The sequence below is a fragment of the Colossoma macropomum genome, unplaced genomic scaffold (genome assembly GCF_904425465.1).
Source record: "Colossoma macropomum unplaced genomic scaffold, Colossoma_macropomum, whole genome shotgun sequence".
Lineage (NCBI taxonomy): Eukaryota > Metazoa > Chordata > Actinopteri > Characiformes > Serrasalmidae > Colossoma > Colossoma macropomum.
In genome coordinates, this window is record NW_023494792.1 from 60,915,757 (window position 1) to 60,931,451 (window position 15,695).

General features: G+C 41.9%; 1 protein-coding gene across 1 annotated transcript in view; it reads left to right on the forward strand.

Annotated features, from left to right (window-relative positions):
- Window positions 1–15,264, forward strand: part of tmpoa (thymopoietin a) — a 36,413-nt gene extending 21,149 nt beyond the window's left edge. Inside the window, exons 5-6 of the mRNA XM_036577723.1 lie at window positions 10,419–10,522; window positions 12,813–15,264. Of these exons, the coding sequence (XP_036433616.1) occupies window positions 10,419–10,522; window positions 12,813–13,209 (501 nt within the window). The 3' untranslated portion in view covers window positions 13,210–15,264. The remainder of the gene's footprint in view (window positions 1–10,418; window positions 10,523–12,812) is intronic.
- The last annotated feature ends 431 nt before the right edge of the window (window positions 15,265–15,695 follow it).

The following is a 15,695-nucleotide window of genomic DNA, read 5'->3' on the forward strand; positions in this document are numbered from 1 at the left end:
AGAGCCACAGAGAGAGAGAGAGAGAGCGCGCGACACAGAGAGAGAGAGAGAGAGAGAGAGAGTCACCCTTTACATGACTAAATGGTTCTTTGCATCATGAAATGGTTCTTCAGATTGATGGAGAATGAGCTGTAGATGGTTCTACATAGAACCTTTTTCAAGATGGTTCTATATAGCACCCAAAAGGGATTTTCTATTGTTATGATGTCAAGTCAACAGTAGAAGAGCCCTCTTGGGTTCTGTATAGAACCACGTATAGCACATTCATGCACATTCTGCATCAGTCTGAAGAACCGTTTCATGAGGCGAAGATGAGGGCTAAACGTGCAAAGGGCTTTTTGAGTGTTCATGGTTCTATATAGAACCATTTTCTTCACTAAAGATCCCTTGGAGAACCATAATTTGTGTGAGTGTGAGTGTATACACACATTACAGTCAGTGCAAAAATAAACCTGTTCTGTGGTGTTTGGATGCCTTACCAGCTAACTTAACATTAGCTTAGCGATCAGGCTACAGACCCAAATAGTGCAGTCACCACAGTACAGGCATGATTCTGACTGACTGCTCTGCTGACACAAGTTTAAATGATAAAAACTCATGTCTAAAGTTGAGTTACTGACAAAAAAGCCGATATCAAACCTGTGCTGTGGTGTCGTCACGCTGGGACTTCCCTCCTCTCTCCTCTCGCAAAGGCCTTGAAGACAGGTGTTGCTGTTGGCCAGAGGTCGTACCTCCTCCTGAGGCAGGTGTGCTGCTGCCAAGTCCGGCAAACACCGCAGGACAATTAATTCTAAAATGTGGTCTTAGATTAGACGTTTCCTCGTGAGACGAGTACTTTTTCCCAAACGCGGCATGTTGCCTCATCCAAATTTGCCGGGTGCCCCTCGTCGTCTGGCTCCAAACCAAAATGTGCCCAAATTGGCAACGTAACATTTGATGTAGGAGCTCAATTCGTGGCCATTGTTGAATTAAATAATGTCAACCGGCGAGCGTCAACAGTGTGGGCAATACCAGATCGGAATGTTTTCACTGTAAACCTGCGGTTAAAATCAAACTCCAGCTGTTTACATTATGGAGGCTTTTGCCTGTGTTTGTGTGTGTAGATATCTGTAGATATCACAGGTACTCAAGTCTAGAGGTAATTAATAACAGACACACAAAAGAAATCCCCCTTATGCGTTTTGTTTCTCCAGATTCCTTTGAACATAGGATGTCAGTGATAATGATTATAGTGATTATAGTCCATATCACAGCACCGTATGCACTCCTGTAACTTTCTCGAGCAAGAAAATGAAAATTCAAAACAAAAAAAAAAAGAGAAAATTGGCGGTGATGACCGTAATGAGCTCAACCCTGCGGAAGGATCACATGAATCATATCACAGCCCTATTTTAACAGTTGTGAAACACAATTTAAATATTTTTAAAGGGATCCTGGGCAATTATTTTGGGTGAGTTTTGGCTACACATTGTATTGTCAGTGTGCACATGTCTGTGGTGAAGCGCTTTGGGATTAACGGTGGGCTTTCAGGGCTGCACTGCACAAGGTTGCTTGTTGGTAAATCTGAACGAGTGCATCCGTGTTTGTGCCGTACTGGGGGTGGGCAGTTTGAGGATATTTATTAGTGTTGCACTGATTCTGGTACTAATTGACACTGAAATAGAGGATAAATATACGGAGCAATTTCTGAAGCGCACTACTGAGTGATGCGTGTGTTCGCAGCAGTGTATGGACCTTAACTGAAGCAGCAGCACTCAGAGGTGTGGGATTATTTACTGCTTGAGACAAACAGTAGTAAAAAAATGCTCATTGCAAAATATGTAACGAGAGGAGTCACTAGTGTTGAGTGATCTTCCTAAAGTTAGTTTTGCCATAATGTTTATACTGTAAGCCACAAATAAGCACAGATAACCGAACATTAAAAATGCCTATGTTAGCCTCTTTAGCTGAAGGTGTGAGTCATCTTACTGCAGTGCTGAGAATGATGGTTATGGAAATAATTAAGTGAACAAATTTAAGTAATTAAAGTCAGTACATTTTATTGTGTTATTACATAGATAAATATGTAATATATATCAGTGCATCCCTAATATTTATCGTGTTGCTAAATTACACCGATCAGGCATAACATTATGACCACCTCCTTGTTTCTACGCTCATTGTCCATTTTATCAGCTCCACTTACTATGTAGGTGCACTTTGTAGTTCTACAGTTACAGACTGTAGTCCATCTGTTTCTCTGATACTTTGTTAGCCCCCTTTTACCCTGTTCTTCAGTGGTATGGACCCCCATGGACCCTCACAGAGCAGGTACTATTTGGGTGGTGGATCATTCTCAGCAGTGCAGTAACACTGACGTGATGGTGGTGTGTTAGTGTGTGTTGTGCTGGTCTGAGTGAGTTTTTAAACACCTCAGTGTCGCTGCTGGACTGAGAATCGTCCACCAACCAAAAATATCCAGCCAACAGCGTCCTGTGCGCAGCGTCCTGTGACCACTGGTGAAGGACTAGAGGAGGACCAACACAAACTGTGCAGCAGCAGATGAGCTATCGTCTCTGACTTTACATCTACAAGGTGGACTGACAAGGTAGGAGTGTCTAATAGAGTGGACAGTGAGTGGACACAGTGTTTAAAAACTCTAGCAGCACTGCTGTGTCTGATCCACTCGCACCAGCACAACACACACTAACACACCACCACCACGTCAGTGTTACTGCAGTGCTGAGAATGATCCACCACCCAAATAGTACCTGCTCTGTGAGGGTCCATGGGGGTCCTGACCACTGAAGAACAGGGTAAAAGGGGGCTAACAAAGTATCAGAGAAACAGATGGACTACAGTCTATAACTGTAGAACTACAAAGGGCACCTATATAGTAAGTGGAGCTGATAAAATGGACAATGAGCGTAGAAACAAGGATCATAATGTTATGCCTGATCTGTGTACATCACATTACATCACAATATCCTTTTTATATATCATGTATCAGTATCATATATCATAACAGTGTCTTAAGTATCGCGATATGTTTGCGTATCGCCCACCCCTATGCTGTACTCGTGTTCCTTCAGGACGTCTCTGAGCTTTCAGCAGCTGAGATGCTGTCGGCTCCTCAGAAGAGAAAAAGAGCAGCGCCTTCGGTACGTGACTGACAGGCTTCCCTCATAAACACTTAACATGTAGGACTGAAGGGCCTTCGATTCATCTGCTTACTCGCTTGATGTTCTCACTCCGAAGGCGGTACCCAAAGACCCCAAGCCTCTTCTCGCCGACAAGCCATCTTCCCTCTCCTCTGTGACCGAGGTCGACTCGTGTGCATCTCCCAAAAATGCTTTAACTCCAGCCTTCGTCGTTTTGTATGATTTGCAGGAGACGGTTTCCACTGAGAAGGTGCAGCGTTCTTATTTCTCACTTTCTCACGAGTGCTGTCTGGACAGGTTAACCTGTTGAGGCCTGGTAATGTAACCATATCGCTATTAGCATGCTGATGTCTCGGTAGCTAGCTAGCTAAAGTTACTGTTCCACCTTAAACGGGGGGGAAACCATTTAAGGTGGAACGGGAAAATTTGAACAAGAAGCTGCCCGAATATCTGACTTCAGCTTCATCTCACCAAAGAATTAGGGGTGAGTGATTTAGTTACATTTAGGGAATCATATCCCTTCAAAGAGGGGGGCAATTATTTATTAAAGCCCAGCAGTGAGGAGCTGAACTTTACCCTCCTCTGCTGTCACAGCAGACTGGCAGGGTCGCCTACAGAGCAGCGCTGGTAGCTGTTAATGAAGTGATGCTCTTTTTATTTGAGGGTCCCATTTCAGAGGGAAGATTTCAACCACTACCCTGTAACTCAGTTCCAAGGGGCAAGGAGACTCTCGAAAACAAGGGGTAGGGGTAAAAAGAAGTAATGGGACTGGGTCTAAAACTAAAAAGCAGGGTACGGACCCTTTAAGTCATATACAGAGATCTCCCATCCCATCCGAATCGGTCATAAACATTACAGATATAACTATTTCAAAAGAATACGTGTTCCGACTCATCCTGTCCAGATAATACTTGGGTCTGGCAAAGTTATTAGACTACACTGCTTCTAATTCACCATTACGGTGAACAGTGAGGCAGAGCTGTTAAAGGGGGACTTCACCAATTTTTCTCATTGTCTGCATAAATAATGGTTAAGATGTAAAGAAGGTAATTCACAGTGTTTCGATATGAAACGCTCCGTTCTGGAGAAATTTGCCGAGTCAGGATTGTTCACAGTGGTGATGATGGGAACCGGATGTCTGAAGAGTTTAGTGCCTCTAAAGCCGAGGTCTCCAGCCCTGGTTCTGGAGAGCTACCTTCCTGCAGTGTCTGGTTCCGACCACTGTCTGCCACACCCGTTCCAGATAATTAACTTAATGAGCTCCTGATTGGCTGGATCAGATGCATTAGTGTCGCGTAAGGGGAGGGGCAGGTTGGAACTTAGCTGTACAAGAAAGTAGCTCTCCAGGACCAGGGTTCGAGACCACTGCTCACAAAGTTTTATTTTAAGGTTTTGAGTTCATTTATGGTCGAGAGTTACATGAAGGATGTTGTGAGACAAAATAGTCCCTAAAGAAACCTTTTTTTCCATTTATCACTATTTTACCATCATCAATTCCACAAACACTCAGAAGACTTGTGTAGGTTCACTGGTGGTTTTGGATAGTAAATAGAACGGCGGTATTTGTGTTGTCATGGTATGTAACATACTGTATATATTGTGTTAATAGTATTTAATTTTTATATATCGCTGTTGTCAGAAGAAAACCTTGTGTCTCCAAAATGGTAACTTTACAGGAAAAGGAAAAAACGTACTTTACTTTTAATGTAATTCAATGGAACCAGAATTTTTTCCTGGTCATTTTGAGTCGTTTCTTTTGGTCCATTCATCATGAAATTCACACACAATATAAAGAGCAACAGACACTTTCAAATTATGTCAAAAACTGAAAAACGACAAAAATGGGGATACAAAGTTTTCTTCCGACAGGACATTTTATATATATATATATATATATATATATATATATATATATATATATATATATATATATATATATATATATATATATATATATATATTTCGAAGATATGTCATTTATGCCTGTTATTGCACATTTGCACTGTCTCTCTTGCACTATTGCTACAATTTGCACTTCTGATAGATGCCAACTGCATTTTGTTGCCTTGTACTGAGCAATGACGAAGGTAAATCTATCCATCTATCTGTCTGTCTCTCTTTCTGTCTGTCTGTCTGTCTGTCTATCTATCTATCTATCTATCTATCTGTGGTGATCCCTGGTTCCTATCACCACCATTGTAAAGAAACCTGAACCATTTCACACCAAACCACTCTGAATCACTCTGTTTACATCTCAGTCACTGAATTATGTAGAAATTTTGAAAAAATTGGTGGAATGTTCCTTTAACTTACCCACACATGGTGGAGGGAAATGGTTTGTCGTATTCGTTTGAGGTAAATATGCTGATATGTGATGGGTTGCCTCTCAGCTTCGTGAAAAGGTCCGCCTCCCTGTGAAGAATGGGAGTCCCAGATATACACCTTCGTCTCCATGGCAACGAGGCAGAAAGGTGCCTTTATTAATTATTCGTGATTAATCACTTGTTTTATGTTAATTTTACTCGCAATTAATTGTGTTAATTTGCTCAAATTTAAGCCCATATGAAAGTTTGTTTTTGTTGTGGCTGTATGAGTGGAGAAAATGAGCTTCAGAGCTGTTATTAATAGCTGTTTTGAGGGAAGTTGAAAGTTTCATTTTTGCTGTTGCTTTTTTTGTTTGTTTCTTTTCTTTTGTTTCTTGTTTTGTGTTAGTTTTACTTTTTTTCGATTGAAGTTAGTGGTCATTTGTATGGCCGCATTTTAGGGCCACTGTTAATAAAAGTAGTAGACTTTGACAAAAAGTCATAATATTCAGACGAAAAGAGTCGTAATATTTGGATGAAGTCGTACGGTACAGTATTTGGAGAAATTTGTAATATTTTGAGAAGAAAGTCATAATATTTCATGATGATATCGTAGAATTACAACATTAAAGTGGCATTAATGCCAGGAAAGGTCACAATATTGTGGCCAAAGGCTTTGCGAAGTGAAGGCAGCCCCTCCTGGTGTTAAATGAGGGGCGGTGAGTTGGTGGAGTTCTACTTCCATATTGATTCACCCATAAAGAAACACTCAGTCTCCCTGTCTCTCCTGCACAGCAGCACCAGCCTGTTATTAGGATAAGAACCGGCTGAAGCGGCTGAGCAGGAAACTGTGTTTATCTAGAATAAAGAGCCAGACGGACTCGGAGGAAACTGTCTGTCTGGGTTGTTGAAGGAGAATCTCAGGCAGGGTCGTCTACACGGCTATCAGGGGCTCCATCTCCCCCCATTCAAAGAGGGCATGAAGTTTCACAGACAGTGAGAATGATGATCAGAATGATCCACAGAGAGACAGGAGAGAGTGGAGCTCCGACGCCAGTACAGCAACCGAGACCCCAGTGCGTTATGGCAGCCCCCCTACAGTACAGCAGCCCACTTTATCCTCCAAATATTACAGCTTAATTCTCGAAATATATATTAGACTTTTTTTCTCGAAGTCTGCTATTTTTATTTTTATTAACAGTGGCCCTAAAACTCCTTGTCCTGTTTGTCCTGTGTCACAAAGCCTAACGAGGGCGGTGCTCCTTCCTCTGCTGCACCCAGTGAAGAGTCGCAGGTTTCCATCCTTGATACTGCTGTCCTTCAGGTGATGCCTGTGTGTTCATCCTCCCCTTTTTTGAGTCTAGTAGAGAATCACAGAAGCAGTCAGGTCACTTGCCGTGTGTCTGTGTATTGAGATTACTGGGTGTAAGTGAACAGTCATGTTTGAGTTGTAGTAATTATCATTTAATTGCCTTTCATAACATCACAGGTGGGTTCTTGTACACAGGAGGTTCTGAGCTCTAGACCTGTAACGACTGGTTTAGTGTTGGGTCCTCAGATTAATGGTTAAAGCATAGGAGTATAGAATTGATAGTTATTAAAATGACTGGAAACTGTTTTTGTTGCACTGTCCTGAATTGGGTGTTGCTCTCTGTACTGAAGGCTTCGTCTCAGGAGCCTAAATCTGTCTCGCTGGCCAAACACCTCAAACAGTCCATTCAGCCCCGTTCAGCTTCAGTTCAGCCGTCTGAAGATTTGATTCACATGATGTGCCGCCTCTCGCCTCCTCCGGCTCGTCAGAGTAATGCTTCCCCTCCTCCCCCCTCTGAGATGGATTCTCCCTGCCGTCCAGCTCAAGAAGATCCTCTGCCGGTCACAAAGAGCTCCTCTAAGGTTTGGCTTGGGGACAGGAGAGTGTTTTTCACTGTGCACGGTGGAGTTAATGCACTATAGTTAGTATTAAAGTGCCCATATCACTGCATTTCACACACTCATTTTTTTTAATAAAATGCTTGATGTGTTTTATAAATGTTTCTAAAACAATGCCTCGTATCTCGAATACCTCGGAAATGTTACCTACAGGAGAATTGAAGAAACTTTCTCAACTTTAAATGTAGCTTAATGGAACAACTTTTGACCAGGCACTTTTGGAGCATTTCTATTGGTCCGTTCATCATGAAGTTTTTGCATATTGTAAAGATTAGTTGGCATTTTAAAATTCTGTAACCAAAAAGAAATAATAATCCAAATTTCCAAAATTCTGGTTTTGTTCCAACAGCCTCTCTCTCTCTCTCTCTCTCTCTCTCTCTCTCTCTCTCTCTCTCTCACTCTCACTCACTCACTCTCTCTCTGTCTCTCTGTGTCGCGCGCTCTCTCTCTCTCTCTCTCTCTCTCTCTCTCTCTCTGTGTGTGTCTGTCTCTCTCTCTCTCTCTCTGTGTCTCTCGCTCTCTCTCTCTCTGTGTCTCTCGCTCTCTCTCGCTCTTTCTTTCTTTCTTTCATTCTCTCTCTCTCTCTTTCTTTCTGTCTCTCTCTCTTTCTTTCTCTCTTTCTTTCTCTTTCTTTCTCTCTCTCTCTCTCTTTCTATCTATCTATCTATCTATCTATCTATCTATCTTTCTTTCTTTCTTTCTTTCTTTCTTTCTCTCTCTCTCTCTCTCTCTCTCTCTCTCTCTCTCTCTCTCTCTCTCTCTCTCTCTCTCTCTCTATGGAGATACAAGGTTTTTTTCCGACAACATATATAGTGTGTGTGTGTATACATTCATACACACATACATACATATATATGTTACTGATAGTGTTGCACTGCTGGACTACTTTCTGATTGAGGAACAGTTCAGGCCAGACAGTCAGAACAGGGCTTATTTACATATATCATCTTTAAAAGTATAGCAACTAAAGAACCTGTTTAATTCTAAGGCCTGAAGAGGCATCATTAAAAAAAGAACTGTTCTTGGCACATAAGCCTACATAAACATCATAAGGAGGAAAACGATATAAATAACCTGATTGAAATGGACCCTTTAAGTTGTTCCTGTGGAGGACGTGTGAGAGGGTCTCTGACTGACTTTACTCCACCATATCAGGACCGCTCGGGGTCTTCCGCGACCCTGTTGAGGGGAAAGCAATCCAAAATCCGTCCGTTCCTCTCTCCAGTCACCCCTGTACGTGGGCGGGACAACAGCTTTGAAGATCAGGCACCGCTGTCGGTAATGCCGTGAGCACCAGGCGGTGCAGTGCCACATAAGGGTGAATGTTTATGGTGGATGTGGTTTCTGCACATGACAATAACAGGTGTCTGTATCCTAAACCACGGAAGTTGTTTCTATGTTGGTTTTTTTTTGTGGGTCACACGTGGTGGTTTGATGTGGTATAGCAGCTCCCACAGTTTTTGTCTCTGTAGATGCAGACGGCCGGGGGAAGTGGTGATGGGATGACTTGAAGCACTTGTTCAACCAGCAGAAAAGTGGCTAATGATGAATGAAAGCTAGTAGCCACTCAAATGACTTTTAACCCATCGGCTACTGGCTGTTGTTCAGGATTAGTGCTGTGACTGTTTTTGGCTCAATGGGGAGCCAAAAGTTCTGCATGATTAAATGGTTAAGATGTAAACCGATCAGGCGTAACATTATGACCACCTCCTTGTTTCTACGCTCATTGTCCATTTTATCAGCTCCACTTACTATATAGGTGCACTTTGTAGTTCTACAGTTACAGACTGTAGTCCATCTGTTTCTCTGATACTTTGTTAGCCCCCTTTTACCCTGTTCTTCAGTGGTCAGGACCCCCATGGACCCTCACAGAGCAGGTACTATTTGGGTGGTGGGTCATTCTCAGCACTGCAGTAACGCTGACGTGGTGGTGGTGTGTTAGTGTGTGTTGTGCTGGTGCGAGTGGATCAGACACAGCAGTGCTGCTGGAGTTTTTAAACACTGTGTCCACTCACTGTCCACTCTATTAGACACTCCTACCTTGTCAGTCCACCTTGTAGATGTAAAGTCAGAGACGATAGCTCATCTGCTGCTGCACAGTTTGTGTTGGTCATCCTCTAGTCCTTCATCAGTGGTCACAGGACGCTGCCCACAGGACGCTGTTGACTGGATATTTTTGGTTGGTGGACTATTCTCAGTCCAGCAGCGACACTGAGGTGTTTAAAAACTCCAGCAGCACTGCTGTGTCTGATCCACTCAGACCAGCGCAACACACACTAACACACCACCACCACGTCAGTGTTACTGCAGTGCTGAGAATGATCCACCACCCAAATAGTACCTGCTCTGTGAGGGTCCATGGGGGTCCTGACCACTGAAGAACAGGGTAAAAGTGGGCTAACAAAGTATCAGAGAAACAGATGGACTACAGTCTGTAACTGTAGAACTACAAAGTGCACCTATATAGTAAGTGGAGCTGATAAAACGGACAATGAGCGTAGAAACAAGGAGGTGGTCATAATGTTATGCCTGATCTGTGTAAACAGTCATTCAGAGTTGTTTGATGTGAAATGCTCCATTCTCAAGAAACTTACTTATCACAGTGGTGGTGATAGGATCCAGACGTTAGAGGTGTCTCTAAAAGCGCCCTCACAGAAGGATACTACATGATATGGTTATGAATACACTACCTGATATCTGAGACATACCTTTGCAGTAGTTTTGGCCTAAAATTTTAGGCACATGCAAGGCTTTATATGCCAAAACAGTCCCCAGAGATACTTATTTTTTGCACATTTACCACTTTTTCACAACCATCAACATCACATATAAAAACTTTTGACATGTTTAGGTTTACTGTTCATTTTGGATGGTAAATAAAATGACTATAGAAATATTTCTACTATAAAAAGTAAGTGAAGCATTTCACATCTAAACACTAACATCTTTTACATCTCAATGATTGTTATGAAGAAATTTAGAAAAATCTGTGGACTTTCCCTTTAATACTATGTGATCTTCATAGTGGTTGTGTGTTTGGGTGCAGATTGAGAAGCTGTCAGCTGTTGAGCACACCCCAAAAACTGCAGAACGAGATGTGCTGAAAGAACTGTTCCCCAACGAGGCCCTCAACACACCCACAGGAATCAGGTGAGACTATTGATTTCCCTGTAGTGCAAGTCCAAGTTCAGCCACATTATGTATTGTGTGAACGAGATTTTTTATTTTAGGGACCGTCTTATGGGAAAACAGACATTCCATTCCTTCCGTTTGTGAAATTGGAGATTGATGTATTATGTAAACATTAAGATAAAATAAAGCTGTTTACTCCCAAACTGCACAGTCCATGTGTGGACACAGCTTGGCCAATACAACCTACAGTACAACCTGAGCAATACAACTAAATCACCAGTGGCGACAGGTAGCAACTTTGGATTATTATTTTTAAGGGTAACTATTTATTACTATTATTCTGTATTTATTACCTTTTGCTTCTCTGTGTTTTCTTTTATCATTTTTGATCTTAAAATGTAACTGAGAGGCTTTAGCGTCACATGGATGCGTTCGCCTATCAAAAAAACCCTGCGTGCTCACTGGGTTTCAGCCAGAGCGGCAAAACGTGATGAACAAAGCAGATAAGACGAGCTGAGCTGAGCTTTCTGTGTTAAACATCGACATGTAGAAAATGGCAAAGTGAAAAATATCTGATTTTCCACACAATCCACATCTCTGTCAGACCTCTGTCAGAAGAGGTCATCTGCTTAATCCCAGTCTGAATCAGGACCAGTGAAAACCGTCCACTTCAAGCACTTCATGCAAAAATACAACCACAGAGAGACATTTCAGAACTTCTTGGCTCAGATATCATAAAGTAGACTAGGCTGTGAATTCTGTTCGAAAACAAGCAAAGATATAGCTGGAAAATTGGACGTCTTAACAGGAACGAATCATTTAAAAATAGAGACAAAGGCAAAAAGAATTCAGAAACAATGCAGAGTTTAAAATTTAATTCAACACAGCCTACATGATGATCTACCCTCCACCAAATTCACCTCCCAGCTCTTTTTAATGAAAAGGAAAAAAACGGACTGAATGTGTCAAAGATGTGTGATAATATGTATGACAAGAATCAGGCATGGTGGAAGGTAGAGATGCTTAAGAGATGACCTGAGGTGTGTTGAAAATCTGTATTTTTTGCATATTATTATTTGACGCTAGGGCTGGGCAGTTAACCGATCAACATTCAGAACCTCTAACTGACGTAATCTCGCCCGTGTCAGTAATTTAGATAATTCTCTTAATCCTTTCCCGACTCTGTGTGTTCATGTGCTGTACGTTTTTAAGCGGACTACCGCGCGTGTATCACGTGACTCCGCCACGTCCACTCTGCGACATGGAAGTTAAGGCTACATTCACGCAGCAGGTAAAAGTGGCCCAAATCTGATTTTCTCACCAAATCCGATTTATTTTTTGTTTGGCTGTTCAGATTATCTTTTAAATGTGATCTGTATCATCAGTCTGAACAGATCAGCTCCTAAACTGACCCGCATGCTCTAAAGAACAGAGCGTCACGCTGCTTCACGGCTCATCCAGAGGTAAACAATCACGACCACCAACGAGCGCCAGTCGCTCCCGGAGGATCAGCTTCATCTTCACCAGCATCACAGGAGCCATCATGAAGCTTCACTGACTGACAGCTGGGCTCATCACCCAGAATGTGTTCGAGCCGTAAAAAGGGCGCGGCCACTTCTTTGGTTCGTGTCCTCGGATTCTTTAAACTCTGCTTTCAGACTTTTAACTGTTCTTTGACGCTGCAGCCTCGTTCTCCTGCGGCCGCGTTCGGACATTTCTTTAGAAATCTCTTCAAACATGGAGGGTTTTGGATGAGTCTCTTCTAATTTTTGTACAGAAATATGAGCCCAAATGTTTTGAGTCTCAGCAGCCCGAAATTATGACCAATGTCGAGTTGGATTGACGTAAAAGCCGCGTGAATTCCGGTCTGGCTGTTCAGACGATTTACATTAAGATATGCAGAACATATTTACAGTGCAAACCTGGTCAGTGAACTATGAGGGCAAAAAAAAACAACAAACAAGCCAAAAAAAGACAAAAAATCATCGTTCATTAATCGTAATTGAGGTAAAATGTTCCATTAATCGTGATATTGATTTGAGGTCATATCGCCCAGCACTATTTGACACTTGCAGTATCAAGAGGAGCTACTTTAATGGTCATGTAAAAATGAATCACAGACATTAATAAAATCAGAGAAACTAATTAAGTGGACCAGAATGTGGCCACTTCAAATACAGTACCTTATACTGTTTCAGAAGGTTATTGATAGCATGTTCCCCTCTCTCTCTCTCTCTCTCTCTCTCTCTCTCTCTCTCTCTCTCTCTCTCTCTCTCTCTCTCTCTCTCACTGTTCCTGCTTTCTTCAGTGCTACCCGTCGCCAGCCGATTAAAGGAGCAGCCGGTCGGCCCTTCAGTGACGCGTGGAGGGACGAACTGCGTCCACGTCTCACCGAGCTCAGACAGACCACCTCGTCCTACACAGAGAGCCGTTCCATCTCTCGCGCCAGCGCCACCCCCCTCTCCTCCGCTCCCCTCTCCTCTGTTCCCCTCTCTTCCGTTCCCCTCTCCAGCGTTCTCAAGCCTGCAGCGCCGCCTAGTGTACAGGCCAAAACCCGGCGCCGCCTGCCAGTGTGGGTGCAGCTGCTGCTCCTCAGTGCTGTGGCTGGCTTCCTATTCTTTGTTTACCAGGCCATGGAGACCAACGAAATCAGCCCGTTCGGCCAGCCGGAAAGCAGCAGCTCGTCACAGGGCACCAGCAAATGAACTCCCTTTCACTCACGTCCCTCTTCGGTTCTCGCCCCAGCTAGAACTTCTCTTCAGCAGCCTCGGACAATTGGTCAAAAGACCACCTGTGGACTTCTTTTTTCCCCCCTCCATACATTCAAGACAGTAAACCACAGATTCTCCATCTTTGTTCTCATCTTTCTAACTGACGTCTGGTCATCGTCCAGAAACAAAGGACCTTCTGCAGGTTTAGGTGAACCTCTTTTGTCCCCAAGTGTGAAAACATTTGAATTTTTTTTTTTTTTCTCGTCTGTTTTGAGGGTCTCTGTTTTGGGCTCTTTTTGGTGCTGGGGATGCTTTTTGGTGGGTTAATAAGAAGCATCTATGTGAAGATGAAATTAAGGACTAGCCAAAGGAGCAGTGAATAATCATGTGTGTGTATGTGAACATGATCTGTAAAGGCACACTGTGGCTCTGGATTCACGGGTTAGCCAGCTACGGTTTTAACCCTCAGCTCTTTGCCGCTGCAGTTACTTTCACTTAATTAAGTCCGCCTTAAACTGTACTGAACTGAACTGAAAATAAGGCCGAATGGTCGTCTCACTAGCCCATGAATCCTGCTTCACGGTGAGCCAGACTAGCGTCTGTGTGACAAACGTTTGCGCATTTAATTTCATGTATTTCTCTGTAAGAGCGTAACTCATTTAACACTGTCGCCTCTTATAGTATTTATGTATGTAAATCGCGTTTGAAGTATAATAACGTTGAGGATCACTTTGATTCAGGTATGACGCCACAAACTTGTGCCAGTATATTCAAAAATGTCACTGCTGGCTTCTGTTTAAAGAGCAGGAACACCTGGCTCTTAAAGGGCAATTCCACCCAAATTTCTGCAGAATTCAATCGCATGTAAACACAGTCACTCAGAGTTGTTTAATGTGGATGAGAAACTTAGCAAGTCAGAATTGTTCACAGTGTTGGTGATGGGAACCAGACGTCTGAAGAGTTTAGTGCCATTTAAAGTTCAATTTTGGAAAATTATTACATGAAAGGGTTGCAAAACTGATACCTGAGACGCTCGAAACATTTTTTTAATAGTGAATGAATGGCGGAGAGATACATGCAGAGTGTTATGAGGCAAAATAGACCCCAAAGAAAACACATTGATTCATATTTCCAACTTTAACATCAACATTCCATATAAACTCAGAAGACTCGTGTAGGTTCACTGGTGGTTCTGGATAGTAAATAAAATGTCTATATTTGTATTGTAGTCATGGCGACCCCTGGTTCCTATCACCATCACTGTAAAGAAACCTGAAATTTTCAAAAAGAGGTGGAATTCCCCTTTAAGTAAAAGAATATCTTATATTTGTGAAAATAATAATAATAAATAATAATTGACCTAAACAGCTTATTAGTTTTGATAAACAATTTTCTATCATCCTAACAATTTCAAAATATATTGTAAAATTTTTAAAAGTTGAATTTTTTGTCTATTCAAATAGAAAATGATTTGCATTTGGTAGAATATTTGTGATCCCAACTATGTTAATTGATGGCTTGCAAAAGTCAGTCATATGCAAAATGTTTTGTTCATATATATATTATTATTATTTTTTTTTGTAAGTGAAAATAAGTTAACACACTGCACAATTTACAGCACAATACAACACGATTACTGTTAATTTGTTCAGTTTAACAAACTGGAAATAAATCATAAATGTGGTTTGTGTGCAAAAGTCACATTTTTATGATTTATATCTTTCCAATCTGAACCCAGCAAAGAGAATAGAATCAGTTAACATATTTTCACTTAGAAAATCAACAAATCATGTATTTGACTGGAGGATTTAAGACTTTTGCATAAAGACTGAAGTGCTGAAGATGTGAAGCAGCTTCTCTTCGCCATTGTAATTTCAGTATATCTATGTCGTCTGAAGTACTTAATGTATTTATTTGTGTTTGGGAGGGCGGAGCTGACCGGAGGACTTGGGTTGGGCTTTTGAATCTGATGTTTAGTTTTTGTTTTTTATACTGTAGATGGCACAATATTATTTGTAGAAAGCAAAAATAAACTTCATATCAAACTTTTCTGTCCTGTGTGCTCTTACTCAAAGGGGGATTCCACCAGTTTTTCTAAATTTCTGCCTAATTCAGTCTTTGATTCAAGTCATTCAGACTGGTTTGATGTGAAATTGCTCCTCTGTAGAGAAACTTGCCGACTGAGGTTTCTTTACAGTGGTGGTGATAGGAACCAGGCGTCGCCATGACTACAACACAGATATAGACATTTTATTTACTATCCAGAACCACCAGTGAACCTACACGAGTCTTCTGAGTTTATATGGAATGTTGATGATGGAAAATAGTGGAAAATCTGAAATAATAAGTTTTCTTTGGGGACTATTTTGCCTCACAACACCCTGCATGTATCCCTCCACCATGAATGGATTTTAAACAGTTTTGTGCCAAAATCTTCTCAAATCTATCATAAAACAGTGTCTCAGTCATCAGGCAGTGAA